The 25,684-nt window shown below is 45.8% G+C and overlaps 1 protein-coding gene across 1 annotated transcript in view; it reads right to left on the reverse strand.

The window, feature by feature from the left end:
* Nucleotides 1–25,684, reverse strand: part of Cdh13 (cadherin 13) — a 940,941-nt gene that overhangs the window by 562,331 nt on the left and 352,926 nt on the right. The window contains exon 3 of the mRNA XM_057754115.1: nucleotides 6,363–6,571. Within this exon, the coding sequence (XP_057610098.1) occupies nucleotides 6,363–6,571 (209 nt within the window). The remainder of the gene's footprint in view (nucleotides 1–6,362; nucleotides 6,572–25,684) is intronic.

The following is a 25,684-nucleotide window of genomic DNA, read 5'->3' on the forward strand; positions in this document are numbered from 1 at the left end:
GATTATAGGAAGTCAATTAAAGACCCAGAAATAGCTTTACAGTCAAACTACTAACCAGCCAAAGTCTGGACGCAGGGGTTTCTATTGGACATGGTGTCACATAGCCAGGGCAAAGAACAGAAATACAGCCTTCCATCAAAGGAGGGTTACGTTCCTCACAGCCGAACTGGGACTGTACTCTAGCTTGCCTCAGAGAATCTTTATATCTTTTCAATATTGATTAACTTTGCTCTTTGACAATTTCACATATGTGCTTTTCAAAATATGGAACTGTGACCCTAGCAACTGTGGTCTCTCCAGTTTGGGGTTTCACTAGGTGTCATTCCTATCACCACAAGATACCTGCTTTCTTTGAACCCCACTTCTGCCTCTGCTACAGCTCAGTCTCTGGCTCCATCTTATAGCCTTAGTCAATAAACTCAACCTGAAGCTCTTCATCTGTCCTCTAGAGGTGCCAGTCAAACCCTGTTGATTGCTTGCTTGCGATCATTTGCTTTGCCCAGTGGAGAGACACAGAGCTGTGGGTTCCTATTATAGCCCTTATTTCACTCAGAGCACTGCAGGACTTGTCCATGGCAAGCAGAGGAGTGGATGTGCGAGCCTGCTCATTCTACTCCAAAGCAGGAGTGCTGCCATCTTGAGTTGCCCCATATTAGTCACCAACTCCCGGAAATCTCTATCAAGATGTCTCAAGAGTCTCCAGCTCACTGTGAAGGCTTTACCAATATCTTGCCTCTCTGCTTCTGTTCTACCCAGCCCTGGTAATCTCCATCTTCCAGACCAGAAAACTTAGAATCATCCAGATACACATCTTGACCCATTCTTCCTTCAAGCCACCCTTTGCACATCTGGTTTCCTAAATTGCTTCTCTGCAGTTGTAAGCCATGAACTGCAAGTCCTTGACCCATGGTCAGTGACAGCACATTCCCAGAACAGTGTTCCTGCAACTGGAATATAGGGGATATAGGTTTGGACAGAGGAGTCAGTATTTCAACTTTCTTCCTGCCAGTTTGAAGTTACGGCTCTTGGCTGAGTTCTCATGTGTGCATATGGTATGGGAATAACATGAGCAACCTCACAGGGAGAGTGTAAAGAAGAGAAATATCTATTAAAATATATATTGAGGTTTATACCCCTTAAAAGGTTCCACGGAGTATTATCGACACGAGTAGTGGCCATGATTTTAACCATTCATTCTTAGCTCTACTTGAGTCAATACCTCCAAAGCTTTTCACCAGGTCTGTTCTTCTGTCAAGGATTTACAAAGATCCCTATTGCTTGCATGAGTCTAAAAATTCTTCTTTCTGCTTGCCCACTTTTCCTGTGATTCTTCTACTCAGTACTACCTCTCTAGCCTCTTCCATCCCCCAAAGGCAGAATGCTGAGATGTTGGGTTCCCACTTCAGTGGGGAGTCCAGGGTTCTGGCTAAGCTTGAAGGGACAAACCTGCCCCTGGTAGCTATATGACTGCAATGCTCCTAGCTGCGCGACAAGATCAATCTCAAACTCCTGGATAGAGGTGGAAGCAAGATGCAGCGGGGGAGAATGGTAAATGCAAGCTTGGGTTCTCATAATGTTCTTCTAGTGACAACCCTAGGGACAGGAAGAGTCAGACGAGTATGGAGTAGGACCCTGTGACATTCCAGTCTAGACCAGAGTTCCATCTTTCTGCTGTTGTCCCAGTCTCAGTGGAATGTGACCTTTGTACACCTGCTCAGTTCCAGACTGTGAGGAGATCGCTCCTCTCCTCAGCCCTGATCAGAAGAGCAGAGAGAGAGCTTAGCCTTAGCTCCATGACTGACTTATGAACTAGGTCAGGGGACACCATACTACCTCTCAGACTCCGCACCCATGAGGTGTAGATGATGCTGGGCTCTACCCTTGGCGTGCTGGGGGATGTAAGGAGTGAATAAGGCAGGAGAGGGCCGAGCTGCCGGCAAGTTGCATCAGCACTAGTCATTACTGTAGCCCCAGCTAAATGCCAACAGTTACCGCTGCATTTAGTGTCTCATTTGAGCCTCATGAAGACCCTGGGAGGTCCATTACCATCTCTTCTTTATGGATGATAAACTCAAAATAAATGGAGGCTCGGGAGGTGCAGCAATTTACCCAAGGTCAAAGAGCTAAGGATAGACGCATCCTGTAGGCTATTAGTCACTTCCCTCAGGAGGTATGACCTCATGGCACGTGCCTCCCTCTCCAAAGGGATTATCCTGTAAGGGACTCTCAGGCCAGGATAGGGCAGCACCCAGAAGAGGCCAGAGGCCTGGGCTAAGCAGGCAGAATGGCTGTGCACAGATCTTACCAGTGACATTGAGTGACCTTGGACAAGTCATTCAGTTGTCACATAGACTCCTCAATAAGATGGGGGCGTAGCAAGTGCCTCACGTTTGACATGGTGCATGAGCCAACAATTAGAGCACATGAGAGAGGGGCCCAGTACACAAAGAGCCCAGACGTCTTGACCTCTCCAGTCTCCAAAGGTACCAGTGTCCCTCACTCTGACATCCCTATCTAATACTAAAGCATTCCTACATACCTCAATTTCCCCTTCCAGGGGCAATACATACACAGTTATAGTGTCAATATGAAATATTCCTCCCAGGTCATGTGTTGACTACTTGGTCACCAGCTGGTGATACTGTTTTAGAATGTTCTGGAATCATTAGGAAGTGGGGCCCAATTGGGAGAAGTAGGCTCCAAGGGGGCATGCCTTTGAAGGTTCTGCCATGTCCCCAGTCCTATCCTTTCTGCATCCCATATTCCATGTGCTGCTACAACCATGATACTCTCAACCCCTTCATAAGACCAGAATCCACAGAGCAAAATACCTGCAGTGAAACCTTTAAAACAGTGACCGCAAGCTAACCTCCCCTCCTTTACATGGTTCTCACGGTATTTCAGTTACAGTGATGAGAAAGCAAGCTAAGAGTCCTACTAAAGTCCTCTATAGGCCCACACTGCTTGATCACATACACGAGGGCCTTCGAAAACACCAACTGAGGGCTGGCGAGATGACATTGTCAGTAAAGTACCTGCCATGTAAGCATGAGGACCTCAGACAGATCTCCAGGGCCTGTGGGAGAGGGCATCAAGGCCTCTCTGTAACCTTGGAGGCAGAAGGGTCCCGGGAGTTCACTGACTGCCGGTCTAGCTGAACTGCTAGCTTCACAATCATTGGGGAAACCAGCTTGTCTCAAAAAATAAGATGGGGAATGATGATGAGGCTCAGGTATACTAGTGTGTGCATTCCCATGCATGTGTTGGGATACCTGCACGCACGCGCGTGTGCACGCACACACACACACACACACAAGTGTGATGCTCTGGTTCTCTCCAGAAGGAACCCTTTGCTGTCTGTTTTATCTGTTTTTGTTTTCCCTTTTCCCCTTTTGGGGTTCTTTGTTATGGACACATCTGGGTACTTCTAAACTTTATAAAATTACCATGACTCCAAGAGCCTGTTCTAATGGAATCTGGCCCAATGAATGAAACAGTACGCCCCCCGCCCCCACCCAATGGCATTATAGGAAGCCAACAATCTCAGCTAAGCTCTGTCTATGGTGCCTTTAGACAGAGGCGAACGAGAGGCAACCAGGCCTTGGAGAAGCTGTGCTGTTAGAAGACTTAATTGGGGCCTCAAGAGACCCAAATATCAGAGCTAAGTACCTCGGCCATGAACCCCAGTACCCCTGTCCTTCAAGGGAGTCCTTGTCCTGCGAAGGACCCAGAATGGCCCCTGCTGTCTCTTGAGCAAGCACTGGAGCACTCTTTACTTACTATAACTAAGAACCATTAATCACGGCAAACAACGTCTATCAGAACCATTCAGCCCCTTATGCAACCAGCCCCCGTCTTGATCTTCATACCACTTACAGGCTCCTGAGAAGCATTTTTTTTGTTGTTGTTGCACAGTCTGGCAGTTCTGTTGTTTGAGTCATTTGCCAAGTTGCTCCATCACAAGTCAGTGAGATGCTGTGAAGACAGCACCAGCTAAGCAAGAAACAGGCTTGCCTTTGTATGGGGATGCGTTTGCACACTGGTGAGTCTAGTCGCCAATGCCCTGCTGTCTCTAAAGAGATCAGTGACACTGTTGTTTTCCTAAACAATGGGCACGCTGTCAGACGCCTTCTAAATATTTATGTTTATAGCTTAGTGCTGCTGTCGGCCTTGGTCAGAGAAGTGTCTTTCTGTAGTGGGCAGCAGTCCCTGCTGACTCCTAGTTGGACATCTGTAGCCACCCCAACCCCAAGGCTCAGGGAACGTTGTGGGAGTGGGGGCAGAAAGAAAGAAAGAGCCAGAGGATGGGGAGGAGTGTCGTAAGATGGAGTCTCTGGATCTGACGCAGCTCTGCACTACAGAGCTCATGGTAGCTGTGACCGCCTGCACAAGACTGGGCCTGTCAACACTCCACCATGGATGGGAGAGGAACTCTGATCCTCCATTGCTAGCTGAGGAACGACTGGCTGTTGATGGCTGTTGAGGGAAAGGGAGTCCCTTTTCTTCAGTGACTTAGCTACTAGCAAGTGGCCCTTGAGCAAGTAAATAACCCAGGCAACCCAGACTCAACTCAGAGGGTCATGAAGAAAGAAATATGAAAGAAAAGGGGGGACTTGTTGGCAAGCAAAAAAGCACAGAAGGACTGAGAGGGAATAAAAGAGGAATGGGGTGACTGCGATCTAAATATCCTGTGTGCAATATGAAATTATCAAATAAGAGATAAAATAAATCATCATCAGTCTCAGTGACTGGAGCTTTGTGTGTGTGTGTGTGTGTGTGTGTGTGTGTGTGTGAGAGAGAGAGAGAGAGAGAGAGAGAGAGAGAGAGAGAGAGAGAGAGAGAGAGACTGTGTGTATGTGTGTATGTGAGAGAGAATAAGAGACTGTGTGTGTGTGTGAGAGAGAGAGGGGGGAGAGAGAGAGACCACATGAGTGAGTGAGTGTGTGTATTTTAATCTCCTCTTAACTTTCAGACTCACAAACCAAAAGGAGAATCATGGAGGTTGTTCTGCCCAGACGTAGTAAATAGATCTCATCCATAGAACTATGTATACATGATCAATTGACAGTTATTTCTATAAGTGCAGCATTGGGAAAGATACTCTGGTCCAGCCAGGGGCATCCTGCCACATTGGACATGAGCATGGTGACAGAGTGCCACAGTACAGGGGCTACTTGTGAGCCATCCCAGCCTGTGTCACCCAACTCTAGTCTGCAGATAGAGAAATTACACCGGTCTCCTCAGAGCAAGGAGACAACGTTGGCACGGAGCCAGCACTCATTGCCTACTGTGCTTTCTCAGCCTCCCAGCTGTGGCCCCATTCTCTCTCCACCACTGAACTCAACTGCAGACGAGGCATGGCTGTGAAGAGCACCAGATGGAATCTCAGTGAGGGGCACAGGCTTCTCAGAGAGAACCGGGACAGCAGGCGGGAGAAAAGGCTCCCCATGCTTAGCTGGGGATACCACCACTGTTGATGTTATTGTTTTGTGGCAGTTTGCCAGAGTCTTTCAAAAGTTCTGATGAAGACACCAGAGTCAACGAGCCCCTCGAGAAGGAAGACTCGGTTGCAGATTATAGCCAAAGAACCTTGCCTGACACAATGATTACACTTACATGTAATATTCACCAGATTTGTACACATATGTGGGGGTGTTGGGGACTTGCATATGGGAATCTGGAAGGGAATGAGTACTAGTAAATGGCGAAAAAGTCATCCTGTGGGCAATGGTCACCTTGTTATAAAGCTCTTTGAGCCACTGTGTTCTTGGCATGCCAAATCCCCATCCCTCTCTCTCTGGTAATACTACCTTCATTAATTTTTGAGTAAATATTGTCTTTCACTCCTGGGCTATGTGTTTAGCAGTTGAAAAACGCCATCAGGAAAAGACATGCTACCAACCAGAGTATCACAAATCATTACGGGGCCTACTCCAGGAATGGTCATGTGATATAACTAGAGCCAATGAACTTCAATCCCAAGCGTCGGATGGTGTCACCAGGAAAAGACAAAATTGGTTGACTTCAGCATGCAGAATGAAGTGGACTTGTTAGGGAGCCTCTGCACTGGTGCACCGGGTGGAGCCAATGAGTTGGGTGGAATCAGAAGAGAGATACATGATGCCCTGTTTGGGTACCAGTGCATAGCTCTGCCTGGTGGAGCAGGGAGTCTACAAATGCATTCATTAGTTACATGAACCAATGTATTCCCATTGCCTTCTCCGTCACCTTCCAGTTTTGGGTTGGCTTTTTGTCACCCATAGCAATGATAGCAACAGCAGAAAGGTTCTTGACCAACATGATAAGCATTCATTTTCCACAAGATACTGAATCTTGCAAGTCACACCAAGCATTCAGGTTACCTGCAAGGAGCCCTGGATGTCTTTCCCCCCGTCAATCATGAGTTCTGCCATGTCTTCGGCATGAGGAGTCCTCGCATGGATGAACAGGGTCCTGCCCACTGCAGTGATGTTTCTGAGAGCAACTAAGGTGCCGTCACTGTTCACTTTGAAGTGCGGGCTCGAGACCTCATAGTGCAGCTTCTCATTGCCCTTGCAGTCACTGAAGGTCACTACGGAAAGAAAAGAAACAGTGGAACGGGGGTGAGTAGGCTGGACAGCTTAACGCTTGACATGCTGGCAAACATTTTAGCATGGATGAATGAGTGTACCGCTTCCCCACCAAGCTAGCCTCTATCCTGATCAAGACACTTATCTCAGAGTGACTTGGACTATGCCGATGGAGTTCACACAACCAAAACACAACCGTGGGCTTGGGACGCAGCTCAGCTGGAGGAGAGGAACATGTGCAATACTCTATCTGGTCTCCAGCAATGCACAGACTGGGTATGGAGATAGGTATAATCCCAGCACTTGGAAGGTAGAGGCAGGAGGATGAGAAAAAAAAAAATAACAAGTTTGAGACTACCCTGGGCTACATGAGATCATCTCAAAGCAGAAAACATGAAAAGACCCATCCTTTATCAACGTTTAGTTTCTAGGCAAGTGCTTAGCATTGTTAAGGCTGAAGAATAGGTCAGATCCTGCCCTCAAGTATTGTGGATAAGGTGAGGGTCAGGTATGGCAGAGTTTGTTTGAAGGAAGTGACCTAACTTTGCAATGTGTGAGTCTTTGGGCAGACCCACAGCAGACAGAAGCTTCAAAGATGGTGTTGAAGAGACAGTGTATCAGCTGGACCTTGAAACTGAGTAGGCCAAAGGCCCTGCAGAAGGTAGGGGCATTGCAGCATTTAGGTATATTCGAAGATACTATGGGTGGTGTTCATAGAGATGGGGGAGGTAACAAAATACATTTGAGGAAGAAGGACAACTGGGGGGCACTTATGAAAGATGAACCGGAAACGGATGAGAGGTGTTGGCAAGTGGAAGGGCGCTATGGAAAAGCCTTTTGGAAACAAACAGAAAAGCCAGTAAATTGGGGTGCATCTTGGAAGCTGTCCACTCCCCTACAGTGTGGACTGTGCAAGCTGTAGGTATGTGCTCTGGTTCTAGGGGAGAACAGGGTTAGGAATCACACAAAAGTCAGTTGGAATCCCAGAGATACCCACAATAGATGTGAGCTATAGAATGTGGTTTGGAGGTGGGCAAGAACAAAAGCCAAGATAATTAAGTTAGCCTTTTGTGTGCTAAGGACGTGTGATAATGATAGAGGTGGTGGTCTTTGGGACATGAGGTGCAGGCAGACAAGGTCATGGTTTAGTTATGTGGAAGAAATAGGGACATTAAGCCCACATATGAGCTACCTGGGTCCTGGACAATGTCACCAGTGGTGGCTGAAGACAGTGATGGCGCTTCCTTTTAGGATGCCTCTGTCATGCCCACAATTACACCATTCTTGCTCTCTTCACATAATCTCTATCTGTTTGTCTGTCTCCCTTCTGCTATTGAGTCTGGGGTTCCTTACAGTAAGCAAAGAATTGTACAGCACTTGCAGCTTCTTGTTCACAGAGGGGCATTTCCTTGAAGATTTATTTTTTATTTGTATGCCCACAGCTAGGTCTGCCATATAAGTGTACATGCCAGTGGAGACCAGAAAAGGGAGTTAGATCTCCTAGACCCGGAATTACAGTTAGATGTGTGCTGCCCAGTAGAGGTGCCAGAAACTAAACCAAAGTTCCCCAAGAGAACAGCAAGTGGTTTTTTTTTTGGGGGGGTTTTTCGAGACAGGGTTTCTCTATGGTTTTGGAGCCTGTCCTGGAACTAGCTCTTGTAGACCAGGCTGGTCTCGAACTCACAGAGATCCGCCTGCCTCTGCCTCCCGAGTGCTGGGATTAAAGGCGTGCGCCACCACCGCCCGGCTTAGTGTTTTATTTTCTAAGGCCCCAATGCATCCCTGAAACCCTGGCTAGAACCAAATATATAGTATATTTATTCCTCAGCACACATATGCTTGTGACAAAGTTTAATGTGTAAAGTATGCACAGTAAGAGATTAATAACAATAATACTCAATAAAAAGAGCAATTATAACACTATTCTGTAATAAAAGCTATGCGGATAGAATCCAAATCACTATATTGATCTAATCATGATATAGTCCAGTATTTGACTATGCTAGGTTTGTTTATTCTACTAACAACATTGGGCTTCCTTCTCTCCTCTCTCTCTCTCTCTCTCTCTCTCTCTCTCTCTCTCTCTCTCTCTCTCTCTCGCTCTCTCTCTCTCTCGCTCTACTCATTCTCTTTCTTCCCTCATTCTCTATCTCTTCTTTCTCTCTGTTTCTCTGTCTCACTATTTGTGCTTTTCTCTTTCTTTGACTCTGTCAGATACAGCCCCCTCCCCACCCCAGAATTTTACTCTTAACACTTTTAGATCACAGCTGACTGCAGGTAACTAAAGTCGTGAAAGCAAACCCACCAATAAGGAGCATGGTACACCTGTTCTCAGGGCTCTACCTGACAACCTTGTCTGCTTCCTAGACCTGTGTGGTGGAGCACAAAGCACACAGCTCAGTGCATATCCATGGTGTCAGCACAGCTGTGTGTCTGTCACTCAGATCACAACACAGCATTTGACTGGTCCCCTCCCTTACTGAGTAAGATGGCTCCCCTCCTCCCTACAGGTCACATTACCAACAATGAGGAAACCGGAGTCCTTCCAAACACTACACTTGCTGAGGTGGAACCAGCTAACAAGTTCCCTTTTGTGCTTGGATTCCTTCACTCAGCGTAACTCTTGTGAGGGTCATCCCTGGAGTAGTTTATCCAAACCACTACTTATCAATCACTAAAAACTGTACTGATGTCATGATAATAAAGGAACTAAAGACTGTCCTGCATCATACTCCAGAATGCAGCTGTTCTAATTCTGCTGTCAACAGCCCTGGGACTATTCTCTGCTTAGGTCTCTTAAAATGTTACTACTGGGAACTTTGTCCTCTATGGCTCTTGGTAACAATGTCAACTTGGGTCATAGTGTCCTGGTAAAGCCATGACAGAATGGATATGCTGATGCAATCTTGCTCTTACAGGAAGATGGCGCTTGTGACAACCGTCACATTAGCTGGCAGTAATGACAGCTGATATGGATAGAGCGTTCCTCCACACAAGGTGCAGACCTAAGCATTTACACATGTTGTCTCAGCTTCACAAAGAAGAGGACACCACCGCTCTGCTCCCCTCTACCCGGAAGAGTCTAGGTAAGGTCATTATGGCTTAGAGACAGGGCAGAGACCAGCAAACACAGTTTGGAAAGAAGAAATGGAGGTACGGCTTCTGGTTCCTGATAGTGTCATCAATACTACATAAGGACAGTTCCCCAGTAGGGTAAAACCCTTCAGGGATCTGATCAGAATGCAATGTCAGAGCTGCAAGGCTTCCTACTCAGTCCTGCTCCTTAGTCCCACCCAGCCCGGAAGAGCACTGCATCCACCACCTCTTCGTCACACCGCATGACGGCTGACTGACCTTGGTTGTCAACTTTACAATCGGAGCCAACTAAAACCCAAATTGCTGGGTAGGCCTATGGAGGATGTTCATAATTGGATCTTTGAGGTGGGAAGACCCACCCTAAATCTGGGCCACACCTCCTGGTGCAGCTCACTTAGAAAGACATGGAAGAAGGAAGCTCTTGCTTTTGGCCTGCTTGCCCTTACTCTTGCTGGCAAGTTCATCCACTCTGCTGCCTGGCATTCCTTCACAAGTGTTGGAACCTCCTTCTTGTGGATTCCAATGTAGCCTGAAGACCAGCAGCATTCCAGAAATCCGCTAGCACCCCAGCATCAGATTGGAACTGCTGAGACAACCAGTCTTATAGACTGAACAGCTACAGGATTCTTGGCCTTTCCATTGGGAGACAGGCATTGTTGAAAGAGCCAAGCCACAGCCTGTGAGCCAGTCTAATAGATGTCCTTTTAATATATATAATCATTCTGTCAATTCTGTTGCTCTAGAGAACCTTGACTAACATGCCCATTGTTCAGGCTCCAGGGCCATCTCTACAGATACCCAGGTAGACTTTGTTATTTGTAGTTCTCAGCTCTTGCCCCTCTTCTCTCACCATCTTGGTCATCAAGATTCCTCAGGCTTGCATGGCTTCTGTTCTTGGAGGGGAACTGTGCAGGGCTGCTCATGGCCATCAACACAGACTTCACATCCACTGGGAGCAGTGCTCCCAAACAACAAGGCTTGCAGAGGTTTGCGGCTGCACGGCCAGCATGAGGACTCTGACCACAGCCCAAGGACAGGATGGAAGCTGACAGCCTCAGCTGCAGAGCGATGGGGAAGGGAAAGACAGACACAGAAGACCATGCAAGTCCTGGCTTCAAACTGAATATCCCCCCCGTTCTTGCTCCTTCCCTTTCTGTTTCACTCCCTCCGCCTGCATCTTCTACAAATACCCAACAAGAGCCTCTTTATGGGAGATGCTGAGTTCACAGTGCTCACAAGAACCAGCGGGTCTTGAAATTCAATGAGGGACACAGATGTGAATCCAACATTCCTGTGAATAACAGAGGACCTATTTCAGGGAGACAGAACCGCAGCGCGTGCAGAAGTCCTGCTGCACCAAGTGAGCTGGACACAAGCAGGGGAGACAGGCACAGAGGTGAAGGCAGGAGGAAGCAGAAAGCAAGGAGAGAGATGACTGGGCCCTAGGGACTGGGGCCTGAGAATTGCTCAAAGCCTGGTCCTAAGGGAATTTTTGAGCTTTCCACATTGGTAGAGCCTCCACCTGGCTCCACTGAGACCATGGCTTCTCACTGCAAAATGATCACAGACATTAAGCCTTTAGTGTCTAGACTGTCAGTTCCTCCTGGACTCCACCACTATGCCTGGTGCCTTCCAGCTTCTGCACCTTTCCTGTTTGACTTCCCACGCGTTGCTTTTGTTCCTGGGTCTGAACAGGCAGAAGGTGCCGGTCCTTACCCTGGAAACTCTGAACAATCCACCACAATTTGGCCTGTCCTGCTTTCATTTCTGACGCAGGGCAGAAATACCCTGGACCAAAGTGACGCTGGGAAGAGAATGTTCACGTGGCCCACAATTCCAGGCTACAGTCCACTGTTGTAGAGAAGTCAAGGCAGGAACTTAAAGCATCCTGTCTGTAGTCCAGAGCAGAGAGAGAATAAACACAAGGATGCCTGCTTGTTCCTGTGAGCTTTTCCCTCTCATGTTACCGTGGACCTCCTACCAAGGGGTGGTACCACCCATAACGGGGCTTCCTAATACACAGTCAAAACGATTCCCCACAGATCCATAGGCCCACCTGGCCTAGATAAGTCCTCATTAAGACTCCCCTCTCAGGTGACTCCAGGCCACGTCGAGTGGACAGCTCAGACTAACCAGGGCACAGGGCAAACAGCTAACCTCCTCATGCTCCGTTCTCACAGTTTTCACATCAAACCGCCTCTCAATCACATCAATCTATTTCTACTTCATCTGGTTATTTTCACAACCCAGAACAGAAATTGAGTCTTGTTTTATTATTCATTTCTATGTGCTTAGCCATAAACAAACCTCTTTTCTTCCATGCGAGGAGCTAATAATAGCTTCCTTAAAGCCCATGATTAGCCATGAGCAGAAAGATGCTTCCTTGGTAGGGATAAGGGTCCCTGTCCTGTTGTGGCCAGGGCAGGCTGAAGACAAGGCTGCAAACTGAGATCAAGGCTTGCGGTGCCCTCCTGACCTGTGGTAGAGAAAGGTCTAGAGGCTCGAGCTCTAGTGTGACTCCATGTTCTGCTTATACCCGTGGACACAGCACACAGTCTCCCATGTTCAGACCAACTCCAGGTATCTGCAGAGTCAGAGGTTCTAGCTCATTCCTCCCCCATCCCTTAACACAGATTTACACACGGTCCCTAAACAGAGCTGAAGCCAATGTGAGCAGCTTGGACCGGAAGAACCGTCACGACACCCACCATTCACTAGCGCTGGCTGCATGGCTCCTGACTGCCCAGCTCTATGCCAAGGCCTGCATGCTCCATATCTTCTTTGCCATATGGCCACACTATAGCAATGTTTTCTGGCTTTTACTTTTTCATTACCTGCTTCCCTAAAGAGATATTTTAGATATTTTCCTAAATTTTATCACTCTCATAAAAATTTAACATCACAGATACATTGATGTTGGTCTACATATTTCATGTCTATCTTGGCATATTCTTTTCTAAGTAACTCTTTATTCCTTCCCACACAAAAATAAATTTTGTCTCCTTGGGGACAACACAGTCCCACTGAGGATAACGGAGAATAATGGAGAAGCATCATTTTCCATTTTTCCAGAACAGGAAACTGACTTGGGAACTTGCTTCATCAGATTCAGATGGATAGAAAGACATAGGGCGAACTCCCACCCCCACTCTGACCCGTCTGTTTTGAATGCCCAGGTTGTAGGTACGTTCACTTCCTAGTAGTAGGGGAACTAGATAAGAAGGGCAGCGTCACATCTCAATCCCCTTGGGTATCCCCAAAATTCCTTGGGGGTCATCAGAAGTACCAGTGAGGGCACCAGAGGTGACAGATGGGCACATCAAAGGGATTAACATTTTACATGTTTTAGCTGAATATTTATTTAAAATTTGAATTTAGAATTTGAATTAAAAGAAAGCATTCTCATGAATCAAATATCTACCAAGTCAGCAACAGAGATTGAGATAATAAACTGTCTGGATGCCAGCTTTCCACATTTCTTTGCCATCCCTGGCATAGAGCGGAGGCTGGGGACCTGGCATAGAGTGGAGACTGGGGAGCTGGCATGCTGTGAATTGTTACTCCTGTGCCACAGAATGGCAGTTTTCATGCTGGTTTCTAAGCCCTTTTCTGACTCGGACTCCTCATGGAACCCTGCTACCTCGGAGCATCCTGCATCTTTACCCTTCCCTTGTGGGAAATGGGCTCATTGAGACCCTTGTGACATACATCAAAATAAGACGCACGCGTGCGCGCACACACACACCTCTGTGCACAGAGCTCTTGGGACTGAACTTGTCTCTCTGACAAGGATGATCACCTGACTCTTCATCATCCCCCTCCTCCTGCCCAGCTTCCCCCTCCTAGAGGGTCCCCCTACTCCTGTGCTCATCTACTTCCTTTAGTCAGGTTTCCATGCTCAGCCCGGGAACAGTGAGCTGTTACCACGGAAACAGGCACTCCAGGCAGCTCCACTGTGGCTGATTCTGAGGTCCAGAGTATGTGCCTGTGAACCCCACTGCTTAGCAGGCTGAATCCCAATCCCTTCCTGGAGAGAGTACTGAGAAGGAAAAGTGATATTAAGCAAGTAAAGCTGCAGCGTTTTGCTCACAGCAGACCCAGTGCTGAAAGACTGGTTATAAGGCTCACTCTGTTTAAACCTAATCCAGGATATTTCCTAAAAAAGACACCACACTGAGAGCCTTAAGTCTACCTTCAGGATTGCAATCCCACCCCTCCTGGCATACCAGTTCCAGGTAGATATCCCTCTCTGGGAAGGGAGGATGACTTTTATATAGCATGCCTGTGGTGGTTTGAATGAGAATGTCCCACCCCCACCCCAGCTTATCTGTCTGAAAACTTGGTCCCCAACCTGGCAGTATAACTGGGAAGAACCAGAGGTACAGAGGAAGAGGTGTGTCACTAGGGCAGTCTTTAAGGTTTCAGAAGGCTGGCCATTCCCAGCGTGTTCTCTCAGTCCTCTGCTTGAAGAACAAGACACGGACTCCTAGCCTCATGCCTTTGTCCTGCTATAATGGACTTTAACCGTCTGAAACCATAACCCCAACTAAATGCTATATTTTCTAAGTTTCCTTGTCCATGGCATTTTGTCACAGCAATAGAGAAGTGGCTAAGACAACACAGAACATAGAAAGTGTGCTTTGCTAGTAAATATATATTGAAATAAACCTAAAAGTCCAAACCCACAAAATCAAGTTTAGTCACTGACTCCTACCTAGCGTTTCTTTAGAAATCCTGACCTAGGGTAAACTCCTCTCTGCCCATCTGTATACAGTGCACAGCTCCACCCTTGTCAGTTTTTAACCCAGGTCTGTGGCCACATATAGGGATCACTTTTCTCTTTGCTGGGACCCAATACAGGAAGTCACTGAAGGGAGGAAGAGCTCTTCTTGGCTCACAGTCTGAAGGGGACACAGTCCATCATGACTGGAAGGCACAGAAACAGGATCATGAGAAGCTAGGCATATTGTATATTGTGTCTATAATCAGAAAGCATAGGATGGGCAGGATGTAAGGTAGAGCTGTCAAACCTCAGGATCAATTCCTCCCAGTAATGTGCTTCCTCCAAACAGGCTCCATTCCCTAAGGGCTCCTCAACCTTCTAAATACACAAGTAGCCAGGGAGCACGGGTTCAAACACAGGAGCCTATTAGGGTATTTACATTCAAATCATAGCATCAGAGACTGTAATGAAATAATATAATTAACACTGGTAGCGAAGTGTTGATTAAAACACACATTATAGCGAAGGCTCAAATTCAGAGAGCCTACGTGCTGACAGACATGGTATACACGAAGAATAGTTCATTAAAAAAGAAATAATTTATCCTATAGAAAAGAGACTCTGTTTTGCCTATTTCCTACCTGTTCTAATGCTATATTAAATTCCCAATTAAGGCATACAACTGACAACGATGGCCATGCCTCACAATCTCCAATTAGAAACTGTGTAGGTTTTCGAAAGCATCAGTAGGGTGCCAATTTGGCACAGAGATGTATGTCCAGAGGTGCAAAGAATTTTTTTAAAAAAAACATGCATCTAAAGAAGAACTACATAGTTTATGATCATCTAAAATGTTTGTTTCTATAGTGACAATGTTCACAGTGTTAGTAGCTCCCAATGATGCTTCTGTGGATGACTCAAAGGAAAAATTTTAATATGCAATTAAACTCGTGAACAAATATCTAAAACGTCTACCATGGGGGAAGGCGCTGATCTGTCCGTGATCTCTTGAACCTACTGGAAATTTCTCCACATACTTTATCACGGTGACATTTAAAATAGCTTCTAGAAAAAAAAATTAAAAAAGAAAAGGCTCGACATATTATACACCCTACGTGAGGATTTATGGGAATCAATTGCATAACATCATTCTCTGCGATAATCTGTGAGGCCCCCCCCAGGAGGGGGGGGGGGAAACGCCCCACCTGGGGGAAAATGCAAATGAGATGAATGGCACCACTCCGCGTTTCAATTATGCTTTCAGCGGGTTTCCACTCAAAATGTCCTCTGGGCTTAATGCAAATGTCACAAAAAGACAAACTTTAGCTGGGAGACAAAAGCCACAACTGAAATGGAAAGTTTGGCACGTGAATTAAGGGGCTTAATCTTCCTGACCCGGATGCCAGCGTCTTTCCCTTCCTTTGTTTTCCATGTTGGTTCTTAGGGATGAGAGCCCCAGAGGCGTAGACTTCTTAGCATCACAGAAGATGAAGCCGAGGAGAAAATTAAGCTGTATTACAGGAAATAAGAAAATGCAGATGGATTTAAATTTATCTGCTGAGGACTGAAGGGTTCTGCTCCTACAGACATACAGGGCCTGTGATATACTTATAAGGGCCTTTGCCTCCAACTGTGGCCCATGCTCCCCTATCTTTGATGGGAAATGTTTCCAAAGGTGGTAGGCATCGTTTGAGGTTCGCAAACTGCATATGCTGTAAATTCTCTCAGCACTGATGTTCACAGTCTTTTTGGACTGGGGGTGCAAGGATGTGTGTGGTTTTGCAGGAAGGACTACGAGTCAGCCCTCCTGGGAGCTGTAGGCTTCACCACAGCCAGGATTTGCTCCTATCATCCCTACCCACACCTGCAAGACGATGCCTCTTTCCGTGGCATAGAGAAGTCTTGATCTACAGCTCTTGTCAGATTCAATCGTACTGTTGATTCCAAGACACCAACTCACTTGTAACTGTCTTGCAAATTCTCTGAACTGTATCACTTCAAGGGACTACTTGCCCTAGCCATATGCAGAGACTCGGTACTATCCCTGTAAGGAGAAATATAAACTGTTGATTCTCTCAGTGAAAATGCACCTGTTTTTCCAGGCCCCTTTGGCTAACTAACAATACAGAATTCAACCTCCCTGATATTTTGATAAGGGTTAGCATGTGAGTTGTACTTCTGCATCTGGGGGCTTGGTGAACAAGGCTTTTCCAATGAACAAACTAGTGCCTAGTTCAGGACCATCAGATGGACCTCCACGAGATGTACACTACCAACTTGATGGCTTTTTTCATGCTCCTCCACCTCCCGCTGGTACCCAGAGGCACGATCATCCTCTGAGAGAACTCATGGGCAAGTACAGAGACTCTTTAGGACTGCATCAATGACACAAAACACTTCATCTGCTTCCCCAAGCTTGTCATGCCCCTAGTAATCTGTGTATAATTTGTATCCCTCCTGCTGAATATCTCCAAGGTAAGTGAACACAAGGGGACCGTTCCCCCACTATTACTGTAAGAACAAATGTGCTCACAGTTATAGTGATGGGGACACTCACTTGTGGCAGGGTGCCGTGAAATTCAGAACCCAGTGTGTTTGGTACCCTGGAAAGTCTTAAAATTCTGAGATCTTCTCAGTTCTAGCAGCAGATATTCCTGTGGAGGACAGGGTCTGTAAGGGGGACACCTGGAGATAGGTGCAGAACCAGAAGATAAATGGCAAGAAGATATAGCACTGCTTCCCCAGTCAACTCTGTGGGTCCATGGTTCAGGGAGTAAGTTGTATAAGCCCCAAGGCTTGCAAGTCATTGGCAAATGGACTATTCTCGGTCACTGTTGTTTTGGTTTCTAAAAGCAAAGGACTAATGGGGCGTGGCAGCCCAGCCCTGTTCACTGGCTTTGCTCTCGTGCTGGGGAGGCAAAGGCAGTGATGGAATGCCTTCACTTCTTCAAGAAGTCATGGATTTGGGATCTTGAGAGAGGGTCATTCCCAAAAGAGAACAGTGAGGGAGCCCTTCCTCTAAGAGCCTTCTAGAAATATCAGTCAAGGAGAGGACAGGAGAGCACTTGGGAGATGCTCTGAGCTCCTGCAGATTCTGCACATGAAAGAAAGCTCAGGGAGAAAGGGGGAAGGGAATGGATACAGTTGTGCAGATAAGAAATGCTACAAGATGAATATTGGTATTTTCTTGACCTCATATTTATCTAAATCCTGGAAGTGCCTATAGGAGTTCAGGTTATCATCCAGAAGGCCTGGTTCTTTCCTGATTAGATAATTTGCCTGTCCCTGGATCCTTTCAACTGGAACCTGAGCAATGCGTTGGGACAGAGTCCAGTGGTAGACGACTCTCATACAATGGGAGAATTAGATTATCCCAAAGCTCAACATATTTACCCAGTATCCCATTAAAACTGTCATTCGTTCATTTATAATGTGCCGGACAGCAGACAGGAAGGAATGAATGCCAACAGAAAGATGAATACCATGTGCTATTTACCTCCGTGGTACTTTGAGGCTGGAAAGTTGACCCTCTGAGGATCTGGAGGGCTGCCATATTGAAGCCCAGTGTTCCATTTAGTCATCATGTCAAAAGGCCAAATAAGTAGCATATGGTTGAAATTACAAGCAGGCAGATCATATTTCAATGTAATAAATTCTTGCCAGCAGGAAAATTGAGCCAATTGGAGAGCAGGCTCGCCATTTCCAGAGGCACTGAGGCAAAAGCTTGTCAACCAATGTATCTTGTATTACTGAAGAGCTGAGCTTTCCAAACATAGATTTGGAAACAGTCTTAGCCTAATTTTCATAGAATTTATTCTAAAATTAAATTTGTTCTGGACAATTGAGCTTATACATGCTTAGTTGTAAAACTAGGATTTTTTTTTTCAGAGAAAATTTAATAAGACAATCTTGAATGAGTTCATTTCACCAAAGTGGACAAGTTAGTTGGGTATCAAAAATCCTTAAAATATTAGAATGTATGCAACACATCAAGCCTTGGTTTATGATGTAGCTAGAGGTGCCATATGACACCAGTCACACTTATTCCACTCCAGTTTAGTTAGTGTGAGTGGCCCTGGAGTCAGAGGTCTTAGCTCATGTTAACATACACTGAGGATCACGAAAACACTCTCCTCGAGATTTTAAAGACAGTCTATGGAGGATAATAGTACCGCCTTTTCAGTGTGGCACCTGACTTGCTTCATAATTGTTCCCATCTATAGAACATTCTCTTAGCAGGGAGCCCCCCCACCTGACTAAGAATATTTCTTAAATCTCCCACATCCCCATGAAACTACTGTTTTATAGATAAGGAAAACTGAGGCTCAGAGACACAAAGACCATTTCTTAAGTCAAAAGAGCAAAACTGGACCCCTGCCCTGTGACCTGGGGGGAGGGGAGGGCTGGGTTATTATGGGTACAGAAAACTGCTCCATGGTTTAGTGACACCTGGCTCAGTAAGAGACTGAACACTCTCTGCATGAAGCTAAAAAAAAAGATCAAAGCCAAGGGAAGGTTTGAGTTCTGAGATGACATGAGAGAACCACCTATACGGCCTTGAGATGCCATCTTGTGGATCAGAACACCGATTCTAGTCTATAGCTCCTACTAAAGCGATATCTGTAAAGTGAGAAGCAACAGAAGAGGGATATGAGCTACCCTCCCGCTGGCCAAAGAACTCTTGACAGGCTGAGCACAGACCCGTAACTTACTAGTCCTCTACTGAGTTATCATAAGTCCTGGAACCGAAGGCAGCACAGGAATTTCATCCACTGTCTTTGGGATGTCACGTTTGGTCTCCATCAAAATCACAGGCAATTGGTAGGCAATCTGTAACTGTGTATCTTTGATCTAAAACTCTGGGCACATTTTGAACTTATTACTCTTCTTTCCTTCTGATACCTGGAGTGATTCTATGGAAAAATGGCCTGAGGGCATCTGGACTCCAGAAAAGAGTCTGGAAATGTTTTCCAGAAGGTAGGGTGCTGTTTGGGAGGGGAGAGGTGAGGGGCATGACCTAAGGCAGCAGTGTGTGTCTTTCAAAGAGTATGCTCCTGTTTCACAGAGTATGCGAGGTTGGTGGCTTTAGAGCAGTTAACAGGGATGCCTCCGTCAGCTACAACAGCCCCTACAATGCTGATTTTTGCACTTTGAATGTTTTCTCATTACCTTTACTCTGAGAACCTGGGAGCTCCGTGAGAGCAGGAACTTTCTGAATCTCTTCCTCTCCTGCTATTCTCAGAGTCAGTCCTGTCGCAGAGATGGCAACCCAAGAGTATTAGTGGATTCCTTGTGGCTGCAACCAATTAATTCATTCGCCTCCCCCCCTAATTGCTCTGGATGAGGCTCTCACTAGCTGTGATTACAAACTGCTCGGCCTGGTTGACAAGACCCAATCAAGAAATTAAAATAGCGATTTGGCTTGTAGTACATGAGGCACAATTAATTCCTGTATGCATATATGAATATTTCTGATGTTAGCAGGAACATGAGCAGCGCTTAGGTCATGCCTGCTCACCCTCCAGGTGCCAGGAGATACTGCATACTTCCTGCATTGTTGCATTATCCCAAGCTCCAGCCTAGTGGCAAGGGAAGGAAATGCCTGCCAAGTGTGTCGTGCCACTCACGAAAGGTATTCTAGCTTCTCATGATTTCTTCACTGCACAATAACCTTTGTACCTTTCCCAGGAAGTAAAAGGCAGAGTAGCAAAGGCTTTTGCGCTCTGTTTCTTCCCACCTGAATTACCAGGGAACCACGCCAGTCAGATGTAAATCATAGCTTCCATGAAAAGTGGCAACTTTTACAATTGAAGGATTCTTGGGAGCTCAAGAATATTACTGTGATTATAGAAGGGTCCACGGGTCTCAAAATGTTCTTTTAACAAACCCACGGCAAGTCTGAGGTTCTTGAGATTTATAACTCACGTTTCCCTCTCTCTATATACGCTTCACGCTGAAGCATATGGTCTCACGCAACTGTGATATTTACGATAATGAATGACAGATGTTTAAATGAGTGTGATCTGAAAACACTCAATGCTAAGATGCTGCAGTCTTACCGCAGACATTACAAAGTGAGGACCTTTGCATTATGTTGATTTCCAGAGAGTATCAGAAGAAATGTGCCTTTACACACCTCCACAAGACATGCAGAAAGGAATGCCTTTCCTCAGAAACACTGTTTGAAATAATCATGAAAGTTTGAGGGTGTGGATTTACTTATTCTCCTAGAGAGTGAACTATAACCACTTCTGGACACAGGTAGGCAAACAAGAAAGGTAGTCTTTTACTTGCACCCATCCCAGGATTCATTATGGGATGGTCATTTTTAAATACAAGAGGTTAAAATGTAGTCAGATGGAAGGACAGGAAAGGGACAACCCTTTATCTTCCCTTTAGCCATACATAATAATGTATATTTTACCAAGTTTACAAACTATATACATATGTACTTCAGTAGCTACAATTGATTTTGTCTTTTATTTTAAACTTTCCCCACGAGCTTGACACGATGGCACATACTTGTTATTCTAAGTACTCAGGAGGCTGAGGCAGGAAGACCACAAATCTGAGGCTAGTCTGGACTACATAGTGAGACACTATCCCAAAACAAATGCCCCCTTTGTCACATCAGGTAGAAAGATTCTCGGTGATTAATATACAACAATAAACAGATCAACGACATTGCTTTCCATGGCTTCATGGTATCTTGTAGTGTAGATATCATATCTGTAAAGTTCCCTACTAAAGCTGGATACCTAGGTGTTTCCTGTTTCATAACGAGCAGCTGTGCAATAAACAGATACCTTCATTCCTGCCTTTTGGGCAGACATTTGAGTAGTTGAGAGACCTTTGGTAACAGAGGCTTTAAATGAAGTATCACATATAGTTTATGCAGACTCAGGAACCATGCCCGCAAAAGTTTCATTGGTGTGAACTGGAGCCTAAAGAGCTGAGTACTCACTGTCCCTAAATAAATGACTGCTGACGCTGGTGCATTTTGTTTTCTTTGTTGTCAGTTTGATGCTGACATTAGGTTGTAGGTCACTCGGGTGTTTAAAGAACCACCACTACCCTTGCTTTGTACCAGACTATGAACTTTCCGGAAACAGAAAAGCTTCTGGTTGTCCATTGTGTCTCCAGGGCTTCGCAGGCACCTGTGCACATGTGTTATGGAATAAACGTTTGCTTGTGTAGAGAAGTAGACAAAACTTATCTTCCTGCCAGGACTCAGCCCCTTGCCAGAATATTGCTTTCAACAGGACAACTTGTTTTAGATTCTCTGTCCCCTTATAGTCTGTTCTTCTAGAGCAGAATGAAACCTTTGGGCCAGCAGGGACTTGGGCAGTCTGGCAACTCTTCATGTACCATAACTATAGAGGCTGACAGACTGTAGGGACTCCGTAGATGCTGACTAAGTACGCCAGCTAAAACTGTCTGATGGTGTCCACATCCATATCCATGCTGGTTCCTAAACTGCAAGGAACAGAGTGCAGTTCTTAGCTTTTTGCTTCCCTCTTCTCCTGGTCATGCGAACGGGGAGGGGGGACGTTTAAAGGGAGCTCCCCCTGAAATGCTGAATTCGCCTTCACAGATTAACAGCTAGGCAGGTATGGAACGGGTAATTTAAGGCAGGGGAGCACTCTGGTATCCTCCCTAAAGTAGATCAAACTCAGTAGCTGGTCTCATGCTCCTACAGGCTGACATGAAGGTCACACATTACTCTAAATCAGAAGTCAAGGGTCCCCAGCTAGCATGCAGGTCTAGCCTGCTGCCTGCTTTTGCAAGTCAATTTTGTGAGATGATGCCACACCATTTACATGTGACCTTAGCTACTGTGCTACAGTTCTACAGAGCTAGAGTTGAATAGACTTTAAAGAACAATGGAAGGAGAAGGGAAGAATGGGGAAAGAAGGAGAAAGAGGAGAAGAAAGAGAAGAGAAGGAGGAAGAGAAAGAGAAGAAGAAGAGAATGAGGAAGGGGCAGAGGAAGAAGAAAAAGGGACAGAGGGACAGTCTGGCTTGCAAGCCTTAAATGTTTTTTACTTGGTATTTTGCAGAGAGAGGTTGTTAACCCTTGTAGGCCAAGGTCCCATTCTACATACATTCCGGAAGAACTATTCTAAGCCATTTTGGTGCACAAGCATGGGAACTCATGTTAACATTCTTGGTTTCATGATTAACCACAAAGACAATTGACAGAAAGGGAAAATGACTCAGAGACTCACACAGAAGTGTTATGCCAATGTGCGCATTGCCTTTCATTTTCTAAAACGCAATATGTGGAGAGAATATTTCCATTTAAAATAGAATCTCAAGAGACTTGGCTTTTTAAATACTCTTTTAAAATCTATTATCAGTCATTAAGTATAGAGACAAGCAACAGAGAAGACGAATCGTCCCCAAGGAGCAGAAGGGTACAATTCATATCTACATATTTATGTATCTAAGACAATAATTTAATTTAATGCTAAGAAACTGCCTGGTTTGTGCTTTTTATCAAGTTTCTGTGTTTTACTATTCGTCTTCAAGGTCGGCTTCCCACACTGGAAGCACTCCATCATACATTAAGATTTATCTTAGAGTTTTGTTCTTTTCTTGGTAGTCTGTCATTATTTCCTCTCAAAGGGCCAAGAGGGCTGGTTTTTCCTCTGTTCTTCTAGCGCAACCACTTGACCATTTAGCTCCCTAGAAAACCTAACGGGAATTACCCAGGCCAAAGGTGAGAAAGCAATAATGATTTTTTTTTCTCTCTGATGAGGGTTTGGATCATTAGCAGAATAGTCAAGTACCATTTCTGTGAGGAAAGGAGCAAACAGAAAGGGGGGCGGGAACAAATGTCTGAAAGCCAAAACCATTCAAATTGCTTGAATGTCTCCAGGAAGTTAGGAGCTAGAATACTGAAAAGAAACAGCCACCATAGACAGCAAGTACTTCCAAACCCAGGGAAACAGCCCATTTAAGCTATAGCACAAATCCTCTCTATAATTCCACATGCTCGTGTTGACCGCTTTCCTGCATTCGTCTTTATAGACTGTTCAGGAAAGCACCATGGAACGAGCTCTTCTCTCAACATTCAAATACTTTGGAGCAACATGTGTGCCATTCTGGGCTGGGGACAAGCACAGAAGTAAAACGTGGTGATCTAACCCCAGTAGGAGCGTGTGCCATGAAAGAAAAACAAAACACAGCAACTTATTCTGTCATTAGCAATGGCTGAGCATGTCGGTCACACCTTCAGGAACGCATGGCTTGTTAAGTTAACCTGCCTGACCCATGACGGAGGCAAAGTGAACTAAAGGGGAGACGCCTTGTCTGGGGGAGTTTGGGAGGGGATGTTAGAGGGCAAAGTGCGGGGCTAGCTGCAAAGCTTTAGGGAATGAGAGAGGAACACAGAAGAGAGGAACAGTTCAGACACACTGGGCCGAGAGACAGAATGGGGGATGGAGTAAGAGAGGGGAGGTTGGGAAGGTGGTAGAAGATCGCTCATGTGCCTGCTGGGGAACTATGCTTTCCACGAATGTGTGTGTGTGTGTGTGTGTGTGTGTGGCTCGAAAGAAAATGGTAACCAAAGGGAGCGACATGATTAGGAAGTATGGTCTTGCTGGAGGAAGTGCATCACTGAGGGGGCGGGCTTTGAGGTCGTTTTTTCTCAAACTTCAGTCAGTATGACAGTCAGTAGACTTCCTGTTTCCTCTGAGTCAAGACATTGGAGTCTCAGGTACTCCAGCACCATGCCTGCCTGCTTGCCACCTTGCTCCCTCCATGATGATAATGGACTGGACTTCCGAAACTGTAAGTCCTCCTCTCATTAAATGTTTCTTTATAAAAGTTACTGTGGCAAGATCTCCTGAAAAAATTGGGACTGGGAGTGGGGAGAAGTGAGGAGGCAGAAGAGGGGGAGGGGAGAAGAGGAGGGAGAAGGAGAACATGAGGGAACAGGACAGGATGTTCATGAAGGGGGAAGGACAGAGACGAAGAGAAAGGAAAGAGGTATTGTTTGGGTGAGTCATTGAAGGGCTAGCAAGAAACATGCCACTAGGGAAATTCCTAGGAATCAACAAGGATGACCCCAGCTAAGACTCTAAGCAACAGTGGAAAGGATACCTGAACTGGCCTTCCCTTGTAATCAGATTGATGACTACCTTAACTGTCATCACAGAACTTTCATCCAGCAACTGATGGAAGCAAATGCAGAGACCTGCAGTGAAGCACCAGGCTGAGCTTCCAGACACCAGTCTAAAAGAGGGAGGAGTGATAATATGAGCAAAGGGGTCAAATCATGATGGTGATACCCACAGAAACCGCTGGCCTGAGATAGTGAGTTCACTGACTCTGGATTGATAGTGGAGGATCCTGCATAGAACCAAACTAGGTCCACTGAATGTGGGGGACAGTTGTGAGGCTTGGACAGTCTGTGGGATCACTGGCAATGGGACCAGGATTTATCCCTAGTGCTTGAAATGGCATCTTGGAGCTCATTCTCTTTGGAGCGATACCTCGTTCAGCCTAGATTGGGGGGGCGGGGCTTTGATCTTGCCTTAAAGTGAAGTGGTCAGACTTTGTTGATTCCCCGTGGGAAGCCTTGCCTTTTCTGAGGAGTGGATGGGGTGGGGGAAGGGTGGGGTGGGAGGAGGGGGGAGTGGGAATGGGGATAGCTATGTAAAACGAGAAATGATTGCATTAATAAAATTCTTAATAAAAAAGTTGTTGTGGTCATGGTGTCTCTTCACAGCAATAAAAAAGACTCTAAGACAGTGTGTGTGTATGTGTACATATCAGTGTGTTTATTGAACAACTTACTGTAGGAACCATGCTTTACTCTGTCATTGACCCAGGTTGAACAAACAAATAGTCTTTTAGACATGGGAGCCACAGGCAAGAGTGATCCATATACATCAGGGAAGGCTGAGACCCTTGTACTTACAGGAGTAGGATGCTCACCTGCATTGTCAGCATCCCTATGGGAGCACAGTGAGCCTGTGAGTATCTGATTTATATCTAGTAGTTATCCAGCTCTTTTCCCAGACAGACACTGTGTACAACATGCATCATGTTACCACCTCATCAGTTTCTCACAACAATGCGGGATTCTAATGTACTTTCCCATTTACAATGGATAAACAGAGCCTGAAGGGAAACAAGGAGACACACATAGAAAACCCTCAACTCCACCAAACCTGTGTGGCTTTGCAGATCATACCTTTTCTCTCCCCTTTACTCAGCAAACTTAATTCTACCTCTGTCCATAGAGGCAGTTAATGGCTTTGGTCAGGGAAATTAATCCCTTAAAAGAT

This window comes from Chionomys nivalis, chromosome 21, assembly GCF_950005125.1.
Source record: "Chionomys nivalis chromosome 21, mChiNiv1.1, whole genome shotgun sequence".
In the NCBI taxonomy this organism is placed as follows: domain Eukaryota; kingdom Metazoa; phylum Chordata; class Mammalia; order Rodentia; family Cricetidae; genus Chionomys; species Chionomys nivalis.